The sequence below is a fragment of the Antechinus flavipes genome, chromosome 3 (genome assembly GCF_016432865.1).
Source record: "Antechinus flavipes isolate AdamAnt ecotype Samford, QLD, Australia chromosome 3, AdamAnt_v2, whole genome shotgun sequence".
Classification (NCBI taxonomy): domain Eukaryota; kingdom Metazoa; phylum Chordata; class Mammalia; order Dasyuromorphia; family Dasyuridae; genus Antechinus; species Antechinus flavipes.
This window is the reverse complement of record NC_067400.1, coordinates 570,411,273-570,432,604: the sequence shown is the minus strand read 5'-3', so window position 1 is coordinate 570,432,604 and position 21,332 is coordinate 570,411,273. Positions and strand designations below refer to the sequence as shown.

General features: G+C 39.6%; 1 protein-coding gene and 1 pseudogene across 1 annotated transcript; one reads left to right on the top strand and one right to left on the bottom strand.

Annotated features, from left to right (window-relative positions):
* Nucleotides 1–9,099: 9,099 nt before the first annotated feature.
* GUCA2B (guanylate cyclase activator 2B) lies at nucleotides 9,100–12,427 on the bottom strand. The gene is made up of 3 exons (XM_051987921.1): nucleotides 12,283–12,427; nucleotides 10,680–10,869; nucleotides 9,100–9,838 (listed from the first exon to the last, which is right to left on the bottom strand). Exons 1-3 carry the CDS (start codon nucleotides 12,361–12,363, stop codon nucleotides 9,777–9,779), a joined length of 333 nt encoding a protein of 110 aa, XP_051843881.1. The 5' UTR covers nucleotides 12,364–12,427; the 3' UTR covers nucleotides 9,100–9,776.
* A 7,223-nt stretch (nucleotides 12,428–19,650) lies between these two features.
* On the top strand, nucleotides 19,651–20,894 carry LOC127555545 (F-actin-capping protein subunit alpha-1-like; annotated as a pseudogene).
* The last annotated feature ends 438 nt before the right edge of the window (nucleotides 20,895–21,332 follow it).

Below are 21,332 nucleotides of genomic sequence, written 5' to 3'. Positions count from 1 at the left end.
GCATAGTCTTACTGTTTCCGATTAAGGAATACCTCTGGCCTTCAGCATTCATGGGGCAGAGATGATTGGCAAGTACTGAGCCCAAGGAGCAATCAAGTTATCCTTCCTTTCCCCCCCTTCATTAACAGCTCCACTTTTTTTTTGCTGGGTAAGTGATTCTTGATTGTAATCCCAGCTCCATTGCTCTCCAGAATATCACATTCCAAGCCCTCTGGTCCTTTAATGTAGAAGCTGCTAAATCATACATTATCCTGACTATGGCTCCGCTACATTGAATTGTTTCTTTCTGGATGCTTGCACTAGTTTTTCCTTGACCTGAAATTCAGCTATAATATTCCTGGGAGTTTTCATTTTTCTCTTTCAAAAAGTGATTGGTGGATTCTTTTACTTTCTATTCTGATTCTAGATTATCAGGCCAGTTTTTCTTGACAATTTCTTGAAAGATGATGATGTCCAAGCTCTTTTTTTTGATCATGACTTTCAAGTAGACCAATAATTTTAAAATTAAATCTCCTGAATCTGTTTTCCAAGTCAGTTGTTTTTCCAATGAGATAGTTCACATTTTTTCCTATTTTTTTTCCTTTTTGGTGGGGGTTTACTTTATTGTACCTTATTTTCTCATAAAGCCATTAGCTTTCATTTGCTCAATTCTAATTTTTAAGGCATCATTTTCCTAGGTGAGCTTTTGTATTTCCTTTTCCATTTGGTCAATTTTGCTTTTTAAGGCACGCTTCTCCTCATTAGCTTTTTGTATTTCCTTCTGCACCACTCTCAATTCTATTCCTAATTTGTCCTCTATCTCTCTTACTTGATTTTCCCAATCCTTTTTGAGCTATTCCATAGCCTGAGACCAAATCTTATTTTTTCTTGGAGGCTTTGGCTGTAGGAACTTTGACTTTGTTATCCTCTGAGTGTGTGTTTTGATCCTTGTCACCACAGTAACTTTCTATGGTCAGAAACTCTTTCTCTTGTCTGCTCATTTTCATAGCCCATTGCTCAGCTTTTAACTCTTTGTTAAAATAGAACTCTGTTTCCAGGGTGGAGAGTGCACTGCCCCAAACTTCAGGGATTTTGTGCAGCTGTTTTCAGAGATCCTTCTAGGGAGTGCTGTTGTGGGGGTCACACAGCCTGATGTCTCAGATGAACTTGAACTTGGGACTCCTTGACTCTGATTATGATGTCACTTTTCTGCTGGGAAAATATAGTAAAAAGATAGAGCAGCAGGTAAGTGGCACAGTGGATAGAGCAAAGCTTCTTAAACTGTGAGTTATAACCCCATATGGGGTTGTGTAACTAAATGTGGGAGTTGAGGAATGATTTATTACTAGTAAATATTTGATTTACAAACTTATTTTATATGTCTATATATCTGTCATGTAAAAAAATTTCTCAGGTGAAAAGGGGGTCATGAATGGAAAAAGTATAAGAAGCCCTGGGATAAGACACTAGTTCTGGGGTTAGAAGGACCAGAGTTCAAATTTGACCTCAGACACTTATTAGCTGTGTGACTCTGAGCAAGTCATTAACCCTAATTGTCTCCCTCCTTCCCATCCCTGCCCCTCTTCAAAAAAACAGAGAGTATCTTTCGATCACTGACAGTATTTTGTCCCCAGTGTTTTACAAATGAATTCATCCTATAAAACAGGATTATTCTTGGCTTGAGAATTTTTCTTGGCAAGAAGAGCAAGTGTTTGTGGCCTAAAACAATTTTCTGGGTTCTTTTAAAATTGAGTCATAAACAATTATTATAAGGTGTTCTTTTATTTATAACATTTCATTTTAGGCCTTTTTATTGTTTTGAAAGCTTTACACCAGCTAATATTCTGTGACTGTAACCCAAGTAAAGTTATTGTGGTCAATATCAATCTTTATTCTATTTCCCATTTTTGAGAGTTAGTATCTTGTTTGAATAGGTCAGGTTGATATTTTCATTACCAGCTTTACAAAGTCTTCTTAGCTTCATTCATTTATTTTTATAAGCCTTTATCATCTTTCTTCCAATTCCCCCTCTGACTGAACTATTAAAAATGAAAAACAAAAACCTTATGACCAATACATATAGTTCAGCAATATGTCCATGTCCCCTCAAGTATGTTCTAGTTTTGCTCATCACCATTCTGGCAGATATGCTCCATCTTCAGTTTTCTGGACTGGTTTATCATTGCATTGTTTAGCGTTCTAAAGTTGTTTTCCTACATAATTCAATGTTATTCCTTTTTTCTAATTTGCCTTTGATTTTGTCCTTTGAGTAAAATAGTGAATGTGATTATATGTGGACTGCTGATCCTAATATGATGACCACATCAGAAATAGGCAATTCCTGCTTGTAAACAAAATAAACTATGCTTTTTTCCCTTTTTCTTTTCTTTCTTTTTCCCCCTGAGGCAATCGGGGCTAAGTGACTTGCCTAGGGTCACACAGCCAGGAAGTGTTAAGTATCTGAGATCAAATTTGAACTCAGATCCTCCTGACTTCAGGGCTGGTGCTCTATCCACTGCATCAGCTAACTGCCCCTAATTATGCTTTTTTTTGGTGATGTCATTTGGTGATCACCATTCTTAGTACCTCATCCTGTTCTTTTTGAGGAAAATATTCATGGTTTATATACATGAAACCTCTGAGCTTCTTACCTTTTTTTTATTTCATTTAGCTGTGCCGTATTTTTGCCATGTTATCTTGGAGCTATTTCATTTATATCAACAAATATCAAAGTCTTTCACTGACTTGGTGGATCTTCTCAAGTTGTTTGAAAAATTTCTTCTCCACTCTCTGTATATGTTACATATACTTTGCAGCATCACAAAACCATGAAAACCATCCTGACCATATCTGACCAGAAATCCCTTGTCTTCACACCCACCCTCTACATGAAGATTTCAAAGAGGGGAGGACCCCCGCCTCGCAAGGCAGCATGTTCCACTTTTGCTAATAATAATAGTTAGCATGTATTTAATGCTTTAAAATTTGCAAAGTTCTGTACAAATATTATCCCATTTGATCATCACAATAACCCTCCGAGACAGCTGTTATTAGCTCCATTTTTACAGTTGAGGAAACTGAGACAGAAATTAAGAGGCTTGGCCAAGGCCATAAGCTAGCATCCATCTGAGACTGGATTTGAACTTAGGTCTTCTTACCTTTAGGCCCAGCATTCTATCCACTAAGCCACCTTGCTGCCCCCGAAAGGGAAAGGATCTGCCCATGTCACTCTTTTTATTGTTGCTGTTGAGTTATTTTTCACTTGTGTCCGACTCTCCATCTCACCTGAGCTTTTCTTGGCAGAGATCCTGGGCTACTTTGCCATTTACTTCTCCATTCTTTACTGATGAGGAAACTAAGGCTGAAAGTGATTAAATGACTTGTCCAGAGTCACACAGCTAGTAAGTATCTGAGGGAAGACCTGAGTTTAAATCCTACCTTCTTAGCTGAGTGGTCTTGAGCAAACCATTTAATCCCTTTCAGCCTTAGTTTTCTCATCTCAAAAAAAAAATAACAATAACAAAGAAAAGTATAATAATTACCTTGCAGGATTACTCTGAGGAGCAAATGAGGTAATATATATAAAATGTACTTAACTATTATGAGAGTGAGCTAATACAATAATGGTCAACAACCTGGATTTCGAGGCCCTTCCCTGCCTTCACTCCATTTATCTATCATTGCCCTTCCTAGAATTGAGGCCCAGGGCTGAGTGTTCTTGACCTCCCAGCCCGGAGCCTCTCCTAAGCCGCTCCAGGGTGATACTGGCTCTCTGTGCTGCCAGGTCGCACTGCTGACTCATGCTGAGCTTGTAGTTCACTGTAATCCAGAGACTCCTTCAGACATACAAGCCACATCTCTCCCCTCATAGATGAATTTCACTGAACCGCAGAATTCCCTCGGAGCCCCCTAGTACAACATCTCCCTTCCCACATTCGTGGGAATCACATTCATTTGTAGGGATGTGTCATGCTACTGATTTAAGTCTGCCCTGACACTAAAAGCTGATCAAATCCAGTCCCCTCGTTTTACAAACCAGAAAACTGGAGCCCAGAGAGATCAAGTGGCTAAGTGGTAGGGGGAGTGTCAAAGGTGGGATTTGAAGCCAGGTCTTCTGACTCCAAAGCCAAAGTTCTTTTTGCATGTCACATGCTGTCTCACCTGTCCACTGCTCTTTGTTCTTACCTCTGAGGCCCAACAGAACACGTCTAATTCCCTCCTCTCCTTATGGCCTTTCAAGTATTCTTCTGTAGGTTAAGCACATCTGCTTCCTTTAACCAATCCAGGCCCTGCGCCATCGTGGTTCTCCTTCAGTTTATCAGTGCTCTCCTTAAACTGCATAACTCAGATTTATACAATTATTCAAAATGTGAATTTTGATTTTATGATATCCAAGGGTAAAGCTTCACATTTATCCCCATAGAATTTAATTTAATTAATTCAGCCCAATGCACTAAACTGTCAAGATTCTTTGGGATCCTAAAGTTGTCATCCAGAGTTCTTGCTATCCCTCCCCGCCTTGGAGCAACTTCAAATTTGATTGGCAATGTCTTTATCTATATCATTGATTAAAAAAATTAAGGAGTACACGATTTAGAGAAGATCTCTGGAATACTCTACTGGAAACTTTCCTCCATATTGTCATTGAACCATTAAGAATTACTTGAAATCGCCCATGTTTATCATATATTGGATTACTTACTATCTAGGGGAAGGAGGAGGAGAAAAAAGAGGGAGAAAAACTTGGGACACAATGTTTTGCAAGGGTGAATGTTGAAAACTATCCTTGGGTGTATTTTGAAAATAAAAAGCTATTATTTTTTAATTACTTGAAATCTAGCCATCTAACAGTTCTGAGTATATCATATTGTATTTATATCTATGTGTGTATTATTACATAGCTATAACCATCCCTGTTTATATACGCATTTGTATATATACCTACCTACTTAGATATATGTGTATGTATGTGTGTATGTATCCGGAAGAATAGTATAATAACTATTCCCTAGAAGAATAGTATACAACAGCTAGCATTCACATAGCACCTTAAGGTTTGAAAAATACTTCATAAATATTACCTCATTTAGTTGTCACAATGATCCTGGGAGAGAGATACTACTATTATCCACATTTTATAAATGAGGAACTGAGACAGAGATCATGGGACTTTCCCAGGTCACACAGCTAGTTGTGTCTGAAGCTAGACTTGAACTCAGAGTTTTTCTGTTCCAGGTTCAGTGCTCTATCCACTGCACTATCTAATTGCCTCAAGCATGAGATAGTTTATCAGTAGCTTTGCTAGAATGTAAGCAAACCATCCACAGAATTTCCTTTATCTACTAGTTTAGCAATCCTGTCAAAAAAAAAAAAAAAAAAGGAATGTGGTTAATCTGGTATGACCTGTTCTTGATGAAGTGATGCTGGTTCTTTGTAATCATTGCTTCCTTTTTTTTTTAGGTGTTCAACAGCCATGTCTATAATTGTTCATTATAGAGTTTTCTCAGGAATTAATATCAAGCTCCCTGACTTGTACACTATGCATTCTGACCTTTTCCCTTCTTTGAAAACAGTGATATCATTTGACCTTCTCTGATCTTATGCTCTCCTTCCCTATATTCTTTCAAAGATCTCTGACATAGCTTAGTAAACACTTAGTTTATTGAAGACCCAAGGATATAGTTCATCCAAGTCCAGTGACTTGAATCTTTCAATACAAGCTTGGTATTCTCTTATTAGACTCAAATTTAAAAAAATTATGAATCTGACAAATCTAAACACATCCAAACACTAGGAAGAGTAGAAAAAAGAGAATTGTATTTTTTTAAAAAGTAATGTTATTTAACAGTATATATAGTACTCTGCTTGTCTATGGCTCATTATTTTTTAAGTAACTGTTCTATTCTATGAATTTTAATTTATTAATGCTTTGTCTGTGTCTTTGTCTCTCCGTTTCTGTCTTTTTCTCTTTTACTCCCTTTTTGGTGAAGGGAAAGGAGGGAACTACTATCATTAGGCACTATTCTCTCCCCACAAAATCATAGAATATGAGAATATGCTACTTGGTGTATAACTAAACTTAGAATTAATGTGCCTAAGAAACAATTATATGAAGAACATAGGAAAAACAGGAAGACTTATATGAACTGATATACCCTAACACAGGTAGAACCAGAAACACAAAATATATACAATAACAATAACAAAATACAAAGAACCATCTAATAATCTACAATTTTATGTAGATATAATGGCCAGACTTCATCCAAGTGAAGAGTTGAGATAATGTCTACCTCAGTGGTGGTCTATGGGTGTGTAATACTCTATATACTGTCAGACTTAGTTGAGGTACTGGCTAGCTCTTCTGAGCTATTTTTCTCACCTTCTTTTAAAAAATCATAACGAGTATAAGAATAGGGTTAAAACACCAACCCCACTTAGTCTCAATATATTTGGCAGCCAAGAACATATTTTGGTCGTTCACTACATGTGAACAAGGCTGCGTCTCTCAGGAAGTCTGTTTGGATTGTCTGAAAGTCTTGGTCCCATCCTTTTGGGACTATATAAATTAGTTGGAATTAGTGGTAATCTAGTGGAGAGTATTCCAGCCAAATCCCTGAGAAGGAACTGTTTGAGGGGCAGGGAGGGAGAGGAGAGCATTTCAGCCTTTGGCTTCCCCACTAAGTCAGGGGAGAACCTTGGAAGCTTTGATAAGTCTAAAGAAATTGGGGCTTTCCATCTTCCCTTAGGTATCTTAACAGCAATTACATCTGCCAAGAGGTAGGGCAGTTTCTTGGAACAGTTCATGGCAATATCTGCCTGGGGAGCCAAGGATGGGCTGGACACAGATTCAAAGCTCTGTAAAGAATCAAGCAGAAGAAAATGATGGCTCACTCAAGGGAGTGGATGGTGACTTAAATGCAGTTCACTTGTAAGACACAGCATCTTCTTTCTGGTATTATGGTCCTCTTCAAGAAGGAAGGACAAACAATAAACTGTGAGAAGTAGTAACTGCCCCACTGGGCACTCCACCGTGCAGTTCCTTTCTTCCTATAAACTGATAATCACGAGGAAAGCTTACAAGCTATACAGTTACAACACCACACCTAACGCTTCAGTGTTTACTAGATTACTGAGGGGATGTAATAGCCACAGTGTAAGTGAGACTTAGGATATTTGCTCCAGTGCATGAGCTACAAGAGGAATGGTTTGCTGGATAGAAGAGGGTAAGATATTTTTGGAAATTAATATGACATTAAAAAATGCATAAAAATATTTAAGAGGGAGCGAAAGCTGAGAGAGGATACGATGGCAAATGTATTTAAGTATTTGGAACCGTCCTTTGGAAGAGGGAGTTAAGTGCCCTATTTTCCCCTAGAAGGAAGAACTAGAAGCAGATGTATTTAAGTTTTTGGAACTGTCCTATGGAAGAGGGAGTAAGTGCCCTATTTTCCCCTAGAAGGAAGAACTAGAAGCAAATGTATTTAATATTGAAACTGTCCTATGGAAGAGGGAATAAGTGCTCTATTTTCCCCTAGATGGAAGATCTGAAGTAACTAAAAGAGTACATTTTTCAAAGAGGTAGATTTAGGCTTTTTTTATTATAATGATCTCAAAGTGAAATTGACTGTCCCAGATGGTAGTGAGGCAATCATCATTAGAGATCTTTAGAAAACTGGCTGACCACTTGTGGGAAATGTTGCGAAGGTGATTTCTGCTCAGGTTCAGGTTGAATTAGATATCATTTGAAGAACTTTCAGATTCCAAGATTCTGTGACTCTGTAGTGAGTCTGAGAAAGGCAGTGGTGCCCTTAGTAGAAATTAGGAAGTTAGGAGGAGGGGCCATTTTTTGGGGAAATGTCAGTTGGAATTGAGAAACACTGAGTCCCATAGGGGAATAATGACAGAACCCATTTGATTGATCAAAAGGGATAACATATGGAAAGAGTTTTACAAAATTTAACGTGCTACATAAATGTTACCTTCTATTATTGTTATGAACAGCTAGATGACACAGTGGAGAGGAACTGCAGTTAGGAGAACCCGAGTTCAAATGTGGCCTCAGACACTTAATAGTTGTGTAAACCTGGACAAATCACTTACCCCTATCTGCTCAATTTTCTCATTTGTAAAATGAAGTGGAGTAGGAAATGACAAACTGTTCCATTATCTTTGCCAAGTCCATGGAGTCATCATTTAGAGTAACAACATGGGCAAAGTCCATGGAGTCATCATGTAGAATAATAACAACAATTATCATTATACTCCCCTTTTCTGATAACCCATCTCCCTCTAGTTTTTCCCAGTCTTCTTTAGGGAACCTGTATATAGTGAAGAACATCTTTACACAGGAGCACAATAGAGAACCACTTCGATGTTATAATGTGAGAGTCCATCCTCCCCAAGGAAATTTTGGATGAATGCATCAAAGGCCAATGTTAAAATTAGGAGCATAGGAGAAGGTAAGCTTTGGAAAATGAGATTCAGGAGGAAGGTTGGGTATTCAGAACTAGCTACCAAAATAGGAGTTATGGGATGGCGCAAGGGTATTATATAGGTAGGAGTGAGAAGATCCATGCAGTCAGGGAAAAGGTTCAGTGAATGAAAGTAAGATGGGGTGAGGTGTTGAGGAACAATTTCATTTATTCACTTGCCTGCTGCATACAGGGCCAGATGTTAATTATATAGCCTCTTGGGTTTGTAGCTATTAAATACTTGTTGAGTAAATGAAGGAAAAAATGAATATATGTGTATATGAATGAAAGAAACATCCTCTCCTCCAGCCCATAAATTATCCTTCCCATCATCAGTTAGCTCCTCCAGTACCCCTGGGAGCCATGCTTAGGAGTTTCAGAAAGGCAGATTTTAGTTTACTATAAAGAGAAAACTTCTTAACCATTAGCAAAGTCCCCAAGTGGAATGGGCAGTCCATTAAGGCTTCTTGGATAATTGGAAGAGAACAGGAAATGCTCTCTCTGGTCTAATCCCTCTAATCCTAATCGACTAGTGAGTCTTTAGTGCTTCCTTCATCAAACCAAGAGATGCTCTTGGGCCTTTGGTTTACACAAAGCTTCAGTCTCCTTGCTCCCTTAGCCCCCAGCAATGGAAAACACTTCCTCGTTTCTCAGCATATTTATAAATTCTTTATTCACTGGTTAGCAGGGTTCCAAAAGTTTGGGCTCGACAGGAAGTCTGCCTGAGATTGCATGAGGAAAACTCATCAAGGGCAGGAGTTGTGACTGCTTAAATTTCTTTGTCCAAGGTTCAGCTCCAAATGATGAGAACTCCCCATAAAGGATGCTGATGATGGTCCTGATGATAATGGGGGTGGTGATGGAGATGGAGGCCCTTCTATCACCATGAGGATATTTCTTCCTCTGGGCTGTGGTGGTATGGGAACATGAGGGGCTATACTGCCCCACATGGAGGTTGGCCTTGGACTTCTCCACCTATGGCTTCCTCCAGGCCTTGCTTCAGGTTCCTGATAGTGTTGGGGATGAGGTATCAATTTAGCATCTGGACTCAACTCGGCTCAGTTTTAATACTTCCTGATCAGACCTAGTAGGGCCCTCAGACATCACTTCTGGAGAAATACCCCTCCCTCATCAGACATAGCTTAGAGAAGACAGGAGTGCAGCACTTTCCCCTGTTTCCCATGAAGTGGACCCCGAGGTCTCCATCTTTAGACATTTGTACTTTTATGTACGTAAAGTAGGGTGGGAGTAGGGAGGGAGGTCAGGATGGGGAAAAGGCAGAATCAGCAGCGATTCACTGGAGTGGGGAGGACTGACGCTGTCTCAGTAACAGCCTGTGCAGGCCACATTTACACAAATTTCACAGTCATCTTGGGCGATGTCTCCTGGAGAAGGTATAAAAAAAAATGAAAGTCAAGGGGATTAAAAATGGACTGGATTTGGGCAGGGAAAGCTGACTAAAGTAAAGAAAGCAAAGAATTAATATGAAATGAAACCTAGAAGGTTTATGGGGAGGGATGAAATAAAGGTCAGCTTACAGATTGAACCAAAAAAAGCCTTGGAGTTATTATTTTATAGATGAGGAAGCTAAGATAATCAGTGACTTGCTTAAGTTCACTTTGCAAGTAAGTTGCAGGCATGAGATTTGAATTCAGGTCTTCCTCAATTCCAAGCCCAATATTCTATCCACTACATGATGCTCCCTCAAGGCAGTAAGAAGAGTAAGTCAAAGATGGTGAAGAGCTCTGATTTGGGTTAGAGGGAGGAGATAAAGAAGGATGAGCCATAGGTAAGCTAGAGGATAGTAGAGAGGTGAAATGAGGACCTAGAAGATGAAAGAGAAGTGAGGAAAAATAGAGAGATGAGAGGATGAGAAGAGTATTATCGTAAATTATGGGAGAGTAAGAGGAGGTAATTGGAAAGAGGAAATGTGGGAAAAGCTAAACAGTGAGTTGAAGATAACAGAAGTAGGATAAGGAGAGATACAGAACATTAGGAGATCATACAGATAGGGAAACTAAGGTAGAAGAGGTAGTGGGATTTGCCCAAGGTCACACAGGTAGACGAGACAGTATCTGAGCACTCCAGCTCCAGGATGCTTTCTCATTATAGAGGGGAAATAATAAGATGAGGAGAAATAAAGGCAGTGAAGAGCAGCTCATCCATCAAACCCAGCCACCCGAGGAGGAATATCTTGGCTATATGTGGGATGGGAAGGGCACATACTCAGGGCTCTGAAGATGTTGGCAGCTTGGTGATTCTCACAGACTGGCTGGAGGTCGGAGGGCAGTGCTGGGTTGTTGCACAAGAAGGACGGGTCCCCCTGGGCTTTTATTTGGATACTCAAATCCTGAGACTGCTCCAAGAGTTCATCCAATTTCTTCACAGACTCCAGCCTCACCTGGTGGTCTCCATACTGAGAGCAGAGAAGGAAAGGGTTAGACCCTCTCTAGTTTCCAGCCCCCTGCCCAACAGGGAGGCTCTGGGAACAGGACTGAGGAGCAGAAAATGGGAAAGCTGGGCAGCTTGGCCATTGTAGACATCTCTAGTCAAGAGACACACCCTAGTTTTTTCCTGGAAAGACTAGGCTGGAACCCTGGGCCTCCTCAGGGCAAAGACAAGACAAGAGTAGACAAGCAGGTGCAGGGATGGGGAGAGGCTGCCTTCTTTCCCCAGGAAGGACAAGGTGGTGGGGTGGTTAGGACATTGAACTTGGATTCAGGAAAAGCTGTATTAAAACCCAATGGACTAGTCATGTAACCCTGGGAAGATAACAGCGTCTTAATCTCAGTTTCCTCACATGCCAAATGAAAAAAAATGAGACTCACTAGCATCTTAGGCCCCTTCAGCCTTAAGACTGGAGACTAAAAATCAAAATGAATTTATAAAGAATAAATTTGGGTTATCCGCCTTCAGAGAAAGAGCTGATGAACTCTGACTATGGCTCTCCTTCCCCGGCACTTTCTACTTTCCCTTTAGGAGGCAGGGAATTCCTACTCTTGAATGAGGTTTATAGCCCTCCAACCTCAGAATCTAGGGAGGGAGGATCTTCCTGGGAATTACTCCCCCAGCCACTATTATTGCCTCCAAACCCCTTCCCCAAATATCCGGATCCAAGGATTAGCCCTTGACCTATATAATAAGGGCTTCAAGATTTGCCAAACACTTATCACAAAAAACCAGGGAAATAAGTGTGAATATCACTCCCACTTTATAGCTGAGGAAACGGAGTGACTCAGGGTGACGGACTCTGAGCTGGGATTTGAACTCAGGACCTCTGAACTCCAAGTCAGCCACCATTATGCATCCTGATTGCCTCCAAGAAAAGTCAGCGAGGAAGCTGAAGGTGAATGTGTGAGGACCTGGGGGTGGGGCAGTCCACGGCAGGAGTCTCCTAAGCAGCAAAGTCTCGATCTCACGGACCTTGGAAGAAGGACTTTTAGTGGGGCCAGTTCCAGGCTGTGCCGGGCTCCTCCCTTCCTTGTTTATCAGAGAAGGGAAAAGGAGGCAAAAGCTCAGCTCGCTCCTGGAAATGGTCTTAGAGCAGGAGGCCCGGGTCCCGAAGCTCCCCGTGCAGCAGGGGCTCAGCCCCGACGAATACAGGCCAGCTGGGCTCCGGCCTTCCCCGGGGCAGGAGCACAACGTTAGTCTGACTTCCCTCCCGCCGTTCTTACCTGCCCTATTCTACCCGCGCCGCTGTCCAGGATCCTGCCTTCGCCTAGAAAACTCCCTTCCCCTCCTCTCTACTCTCAGGACGGACGCTACGCAAGGACCCTCTTTTCCCCTCAGAACCCGGGCAGGGCTGGAGCCAGACCCCATCACGTCTCACCTTGATGAAGACGGACTGGGTGTTCTGGGCCAGAATCAAGAGCATGGCAGCGACAGCCACGGGGAACGCCGGGACCTTCATGCCAGCTTACAGTCGGCTTCCCTCTGGTCTTCCTCTTCTTCACCTCCTGGCTTCCCCCTGACTTCTCTCCCCGGCTTTTTAAGTCCCGACAGTGGCTTCTTGGTAACTTATTAATCTTTCTGTCAAAGAAGGAGGGAAGTGTCCCTCTAAGGGCGGTGCCGGGGGTGGGGGAGAGCAGTGCGGGGTGGGGGGTAGGAGGCAGGGTTCATCCATACTGGCTCTGGGCCAGACAGACCTGAGTTCCTGAGGGGCAACACGATTGTGATAAGAGCTGATTTCAGTGCCTTCATTTTCTACCTTGCTTCTGGTATCACTGCCTCATACCCCCACCTTAATGTGCCTTGTCCCCAGTGGGGGAGGGAGATTTTTTTTTCTTTTTTTCATAATTATAACTTTTTATTGACAGAACCCATGCCAGGGTAATTTTTTACAACATTATCCCTTGCACTCACTTCTGTTCCGACTTTTCCCCTTCCTCCCTCCACCCCCTCCCCCAGATGGCAAGCAGTCCTATACATGTTAAGTATGTCACAGTATATCCTAGATACAATATATGTGTGCAGAACTGAACAGTTTTCTTGTTGCACGGGAAGAATTGGATTCAGAAGGTATAAATAACCCGGGAAGAAAAACAAAAATGCAAACAGTTTATATTCATTTCCCAGTGTTCTTTCTCTGGGTGTAGCTGCTTCCTGTCCATCCTTGATTAATTGGAACTGAGTTAGATCTTCTCTTTGTCATAGAAATCCACTTCCATCAGAATACATCCTCATACAATATCGTTGTCGAAGTGTATAATGATCTCCTGGTTCTGCTCATTTCACTTAGCATCAGTTCATGTAAGTCTCTCCAAGCCTCTCTGAAATCATCCTTTTGGTCATTTCTTACAGAACAATAATATTCCATAACATTCATATACCACAATTTACCTAACCATTCTCCAATTGATGGGCATCCATTCAATTTCCAGTTTCTAGCCACTACAAACAGGGTTGCCACAAACATTTTGGCACATACAGGTCCCTTTCCCTTCTTTAAGATCTCTTTGCGATATAAGCCCAGTAGAAACATTGCTGGATCAAAGGGTATGCACAGTTTGATAACTTTTTGAGCATAATTCCAGATTGCTCTCCAGAATGGCTGGATGTGTTCACAATTCCACCAATAATGTATTAGAGTCAGGAGGGGGATTTCTTACCTATCGGGCTGTCAGCAAATTATTATAATAATAATTGTATTTCATGAACCAAAAATCAAGATACGTAGTCACTTTCAAACTTTCCCCAAACTTGTTTTCTTTTTATATTACAAAATCTCATTTTAAAAAAAATTAATAAAAATTATTAGTTTAACTTTTTTATATTTTTAAATTTAAATTTTTGAATTCCAAATTCTTTCTCTTGCTCCCACCCCCCAACCCATTGAGTCCTCAACCCACTGAGAAGGCAAGCAATTTCATAAAATAAAAATCAAGATATGTAGTCACTTTCAAACTTTCCCCATACTTGTTCTTTCTTTAACTGTGCCTTGTCCTCAGTGGGGGGATTTCTCACCTATTGGGCTGTCAGGAAATTATAATGATTATATTTCATGAATCAAAAATCAACATATGTAGTTACTTTCAAGATTTTCCCAAACTTGTTCTTCCTTTTTATATTAATCTCATTTTTAAAAATTAATAAAAATTATTAGTTTAAATTTTTTACACTTATCCTTTATTTTTAAATTTAAATTTTGAGTTCCAAAGTCTCTCTTCCTCCCATACCCTCAGCCATTCAATCCTCAACTCACTGAGAAGATAAGCAAGATAATATTAATTATATATGTGAAGGCATATATCACATATTACATATTAGCCACATTGCAAAAAAAAGTGAGAAAATTATACTTCAATTTGCACTGAGAGTTCATCAGCTCTTTCTCTGGAGGTGGATAGCTCAAATTTGTTCTTTACAAACTCATTTTGATTTCTAGTCTCCAATCCATCAATTCTACCCAATCTTGATTCTATAATTAACCATTTTTAATGATTAATAATTCCCATGCTTCCTCTCTTGATCTTCCACAATTATCACCATCCTAGTACTCTACCCAAGTTATCCTCACTATCTATCTTTTTTGTTCTTATTCCTGGAAGGCCAGATATTGCTAGAGAAAATTACAAAACCTTGTTTGATTATGATATCTGAACTCAACTGGATCATTTCTACTACATGATTATCCTTTTATTCATTCCATGCACATTCCTAATAAGCCATATTCTAAAACTTTTTTCTTTTTCATGGTCTCTAGACCCATTTCTCTTTCCTACTTCAGCAAATAATTTCAGGACTGAGACCATTGATCTTGAGTTCTTAAAAATCCATTTCCCCACTTCCCTAAAGCTCTTAATGTCTTTAACCATTCTATCTTTTTAGTCACACAAAAAATGGTAATAATAATCATGCTAAAATAAAAAAGGAAGATGATGTGGAAATCATAATAGAGGATGATGATAAAATTTTGGAGAGAGTGATATAGATGAATGGAATGAATCTCAGAGGAGGAGAGGTCATTGAGTGACAGAGGCAGAAATGGCAGAGGGGAGCAAGGGGGATTCAGGCTTCTCCCCATATCCTCCTAGCTGTCAAGTTTCATTTGCATCCATATTAATCTCCTTGTCTTCTCTATCAGAATAATCAAAGTTCCATTCTGGAGAACTTCTCATGCCTCTTGGCCTGGTGTCCAAGTAAGAGAGTCGAGCAAAATTGAGCTGGGAGCAGCTGCTGCCAATAATCCTAATAAGGGAATCAGTCTTCTAGTCTGAGGCTGCCTGTAGGCAAGGAGAGCCTAAACCTAGGCTGGTGTTCCTTGCACAAACTTTTATGCTGCAGCTGTGGAGATGATTATTTTGGAAGGAAAGATAATGGGGTCAACGACTTAAAACTGTCAAATTCAGCTTCTTCATTATATAGTTGAAGAAACTGAGACACAGAGACTTTCAGTGAATTGCTTATATGGGTCACATAGCTAGTGAGGATGGAACGCAGGACTGGATATTCCAGTGCCCTTTCCACTAAGCCATTTAGAACTGGACAAATGACCAGATTCAAAGAGTACATTTATATCAGTTGGGAAGAAGGTCTTTGATGGAGGGATTTTTTTATTGTAGCCTTGGTTCTGTGTTGGCTATTTCATGTAGTAGTTGGACTAGAATTGGAACGGGGTTAGGAAGATCTATATTCCATAAGCTGTGGTACAATGGGAAAGCTACTCTACTCCTCCAAAGGAATTTAAATTTTGATCGCTAAAATCTACCTTGATATCTTGAGCCTAGGACCAAATTTAAATCCAGATCACCCTGCCCATCCTTAATTGACCAAAAATAGGTCCCGGGCCAAGCTCCACCTGGTCATCATTCGGGTTCTGATTGGCTCAGAATGAATGTAAGTAGAAATTGTTTCTGATTTGCCCAGATAAAGATAGAGAAAGCACATTTATCAAATTTGCAATATTTGCAAGGGTTTTTGATCCATGTAATTACTTTGACTGTTCCTTCCATTGATGACACTGGTCACACATCTTGTGGGATATCAGGGAACCACATGGGTTGGCCACTGATATTCCCTTGCTGTCCCCATGGCCAGGCCTTTCTTGGTCTTCTGAGGGTCACATGATCAGCACTCACTATAGCCTCTTCTAATAAATCCTCCATCTGCTTTCACATGAAAGGCTATCCCATTTCTTTACTCTTTCATTGCCCTTCCAGAATCCTGCCAAGTAGGTTAAACTTTACCTTATTTTCTTGTAGTGTTTTCTCCTGAATGGTCTTGTCCTTCAAAGACTTTTTACACACAAAAAAAATTTACCCTGAGACATGTTCATGGACAGGGATGCTAGAGAGCTCTAAGTGTCATTGACTCTTTATCTAGGATTTAGTGTTATAATCTATTTATAACCTATCTATTTATCTATCTATATATTATATATGTAATATATTTATAAGAACCACCTTCTTAAACTGTTGTTTGCAATCCCATATGTGATCTCATAACTGAATGTGGGAATTGCAGAATTGTGATATATTAAGCCATTTAGAACTGGACAGATGACCACATTCAAAGAGTACATTTATGTCAATTGAGAGGAAGGTCTTTGATGGAGTAAATGTTTGATTTGTATACTTACTTTATATACCTATATGCCTAGAGTCCTGTAAAAATTTCTCAAGTAAAAAAAGGGTCATGAGTAGAAAAAGTTTAAGAAGCCCTGATCTAGGGGATGCCAGTTGTTATGCTCTACAGTGGAAATGGGAATGGTATTACCTGTACCATTGGGGCAGACCTTTGGCACTCAAATAAGGTCCCAAGTGGGAACAGTATCACTATTCCTTAAAGGCATTGAACTCCAGAGTGGGAATTTCATACCCTAAGAGGCCATAACAGGACTTTCAGTTATAATTAATTGCAAGGAGGTAATATGGGTAGCATTCCAACTTTTCCACAAAAACAACTGGAGATCTTGTTTTTAGCAAAACCCCACCTTTCTCTCATCGATTATGGCCCTCAAACATTCCCTACCACCCAAGCCACTTTAGCCTCTTGTGGCTGTGTAGGCTTCCACTTGCTCCTTTAGTGACCTCACTAACCTATTTGCTATCCAGGCATTCTCACTAGTAGCTCTGCTAGTAAAATTCTCCCCAGCTCTTGTCTCTCTCAGGTTCCCTCTGACTGTGGCACATGTGTCTTGTCAGGCTCAGTATTCCTAGGCAATGGCTAGTCAGTAAGAGACCTATTGCATTCCCTTTTTTGTTTTCAGTGAGGGAGTGTGTTGAGCATAATGAGTAGATATAGATGGATTCCTATTTTTACAGCAGATCTCATTATGGTTCATTTCTTGCCAAATCCTCCCCCTTCCATATTTTTGTCACGGGTGTCACTTTATTTTGTTTCTCAGGTTCACAACTCAGTATCATTTCTTACTCCTCATCTCCCTTGCTCTCTCCAAGCACCAGCCATCACCCTTACTCAGGATCCCTCACCTCTCACCTGAACTTTCACAGCAAACTCCTACTTTGTCACTCTGCCTCATGTCTCTCCCTCTATCCCATCCTTCACTCAGCTGCCGAATTGAATTCTAGCTTTGTTTTGATGATGTATCATTAATCATTATAGTATAAGGTCACCACCTTACATAAATTGTCACCATGCTTTCAGATTCTTTGAGGAATTTTTAAAAACTATTTTGGCAGCTAGGTGATATTGTGAACAGAAGCATAAGACACAGAATCACGAAGACTTGAGTTCGGATCCTGGCTCAGACATTTATTAGCTGTGCACCCCTGAGTAAGTTACTTAACTTCTTATAGCCTCAGTTTCCTTATCTGTAAAATGGAGATAAATGTTGTGAAGGTCAAATATTATTTCATCTTATCTCATGCTTTAAAATGCCTATATACATTAATTTAAATTAATTTAGCTATTTGATTTATTAATTCAAATAATTAAATTATTAATCAATTAAAATTAATAAATTAAATTAAAATATGTGCATATATGTATTTGGGAAAGTAGTCAAAAATTTAATGAGATTCATAATCAGAAAAGTTTAGAGATTATTGCCCTAGGAAAATGATTCTCCAGTCCATTTCTCTTGGTCTAATTGTATCTTGCTCATCATTTCCCAAAGGTTCCCCTCTTTTATTGACTCAGAGAACTGGGCAGAAAACCAAAGGAACCCTACCTGAAATGTAGTCCACAGGTTACCTGGGATGCCTTCATAATGCATGTCCTAATATGCTATTAATGTGCTAATCTGCTTCCTTTCAAAGGACTGGGTGTTTAAATCATCACAGAGGATAAGCTATGTTTTTGCTGGAGAGTCCACCATTGAACAATGAGCCCCAACTGAATGAGTTCTATACATTATCACCAGATTGGGTGGACCCCAATTGTACAGTCCTTGACCCTGCTGTACACCTAGAGTGCTTAGCTATTGTGAAGCAAAATAAGCTTCAGAATCCCTGCTTGATTTTAGAAGAAAATCCTCTGTTGAATAATTCCTCTCCTGTTAGCTGAGAAAAATTACCTTCTCCAAAGGGATTCCAGCTTGACATATCAGCCCTTTGCCTCTTTCTTTCTTCCAACACAACCATCTTTATAGCTGTCGCCTAAGGAACATTTTTAGGAAAACCAGCCCCAAAGCTTAGGCTCTCATGCTGTCACTCAGAGGGACAGAGATGCTGATATCCTTGTTAGGACCCTTAATGGCTGAGAGTGTTGTCTTGTTTTCACAGTTCAGCTTCCCTGCCTCCTTGACTACTAACATGTTCTACAGAATTTGAGAGAGAATCTATCTAATTTTTCTCTAAACTCTTTGAAATTCATTCTCCCAAAATCTGGGGCTCCTGTTAAACAGATTAGATAAGTAGGTAGGTAGGTAGAGAACATGTACAATGTATATATTCATAGGTGTCTATATGCATATACATACATATCAATATGTGTATTGTATGTATATGTCACAAGATCTCAGGTCACAGAATCATCAATCCTAAAATGAAGGGACCTCCGAGGTCATCCTCTTCCTCTTCTCCCGATCCATTTCACAGTTAAGGAAACTGAGGCCCAAGGACATTGTGACTAGTGCCTAAGATCCAACAGATAGTATTAGAGGTAAATTTTGAACTCAGATCTTTTGACTTCAGAGTCAGAGAACCTGCTCACCTGGAACAAGAGTTGGCTTTCTCACTTTACCTTTTGAAGAATGAAATTAATATCAAAGGTAAGTCAAGTCTTTACCAGCTGCTGTGCTTTTGGCAGAGAGCAAGAGTACTAGCAGATGTTTGCATTGCTATGTTTCCAGAATCTCTGAATTAATGCAAAGGCACTTGAGAGGACATTTTGTCCAACCAATACAAAAGAAGGAATCCTTGCTACAAAATCCTTGCGTGAGCATCCAATCTCTGCAGAAATTTTGGGGGCACATATTGTCTCCTAAGGAAGCCTCTTTGTTGTTTTTTTTAAATTGATCTGATTATTAGAGAGATTTTTTTTTATATTGAGCTCAAATTTGCTTCTCAATGGGTTTTCAACCTTTTAAACTTTTTGTAGTTTTAAACTTTTTTTTTTGAGACATGATTGCCTCAACCTAAGGTCTTCTCTGGACTATCAGCTCCTTTTGGAAGTTGGATATTATTTGAGTTAAAGACTCTTTCATAGAGTATCAGAACCAGAAGATACCATAAGGATCATTGAATCTAACAGTTTCACTTTTTTTCACTTAAAAAACATTCTTAGAGCAGCTCAGATGGCTGACTTCAAGGATCAGGTTTCAGAAGCGTTAACAGTATGGATAGCTTCCTAGTTCATCACTCATGCTTCCCCAAGAGAATGTAATGAAATGTTTAATGATGTCTGGTTACTATTTAACAACGACAGTCTTCTCAGGAAAGGGGAAGCGCCTGCATTTGTGCAGTTTAATTTGGATCCGTTCACACTGGTGAAGATAGAAGGATATGATGATCAGGTTTTAATTACAGAACTATGGTGACCTGGTTCGTAGCAGGTTTTTAGATCCAAGAAGTAGTTTCCTTTAAGTCTGATCACTTATGGAAAGAAGCAAGTGACCTCCCACCTGAGCACATAGATGATATCATGGAGAGAATCCTGTGACTGTGCATTAAGGACCTATGTGAAAAATCATTATTCCATTTATGAAGAGAATTCCTGTGATTGTGCATTAAGGACCTATGTAAAAAATCATTATTCCAATCAATGGCTTCTGTACTGTTTTTGCTGAAATTGTAGATGGACAGAAGACTGTTATTGCTAGTACTGAGAGCTACCAATTTCAACCTAAAAAGGTTGTTGAAGATGAGAGTAGATATTGGCCATCACACCACCTATGTCTCAGATGATTGGAGTGCTACAGATAGATTCAAGTCCATTATCATGAAGATGGTAATGTTCAGTTGGTTAAAATGTACAGGATTCAATAACTATTACTGATGATGTACAAGTTGTCAAGGAATTTATTAAACTCATAGAATACACCAAAAACGAGTATCAAACTGCAATTAAGGAGAACTATCAGACTGTGTCAGATGTCACACTCAAGATCTTGTACCAGCAGCTTCCAGTCACCTGCACCAAAATCAACTAGAACAAGACTCAGCTACAAGATTGGCCAAAAAAAAACCCCAAAATGCTTAAGGCTGAAAGTGAAATATTCCAATATGAAGGAGGAGGAGAAAGAAGAGAAAGAAGAAGAAGAAAAGAGGAGGAGGAGGAGGAGGAAGAGAAGAACAGAAATGGGAAAAGATTCAAATCATAGTCTTTTAAGTAGAGAGTCTATAAACAAGTGGGGTATTTTGCTAGAGCTTTCAAAGTGGAGGTTTTTATCTCTTGAAATTCCATTGAATCAATAGCATTATCTTGATTATGTGTGGTCCTTGCCATATAATGTTATTTTGTGACTGTATCAAATGTTAGGATTTAAAAACAATTCAGTTATTTTTAAAATTGAAAAAAAAAAGAAAATGAAAGAGCTATATCCTGGAATTTGTTACTGGTTAGAAAATTTCTGAGCCATGAAAGTCCTCTCACAAACAGGCAGGTAATATTTTCAATACATCCTTATCCTTAATAGCGAGGTACAAAAGTGGCTTTTACTAGTCAACCAATAGCTGAAGTTGCTATGTTACAGAATATATCTACAGATATTCTTTCTCTTCCAACTGCTGATTGACACTTAAAGGCATTCTGGTGGCTGTAGATTTTTAAATATTTGGAATGGGGTTTTTAAGGTCCCTTTGGTAAAAAAAAAAGGGGGGGGGGTTCTGGAAATTCCATAATGGCCAGCTTCTCTGGGTAATATTTGTGGGTTTTGTGTTGTTTAGTTTTTAATCCAAAGATTTGAACCACATTCCCTCCGAGTGAACTTGTTTGTTTTCTTCCTTTTCCTGAAAATTCCCTCCCACCCAATAGCCT

Bases quoted from the DNA above. Each gene is read 5' to 3' on its own strand.
- GUCA2B (XM_051987921.1), bottom strand. From the start codon at position 12,363: ATGAAGGTCCCGGCGTTCCCCGTGGCTGTCGCTGCCATGCTCTTGATT. The intron at 10,870-12,282 runs GTGAGACGTGAT...CTCTGCTCTCAG, and splicing joins CCCAGTCCGTCTTCATCAAG to TATGGAGACCACCAGGTGAG. The intron at 9,839-10,679 runs GTATGTGCCCTT...TACCTTCTCCAG, and splicing joins CAACATCTTCAGAGCCCTGA to GAGACATCGCCCAAGATGAC.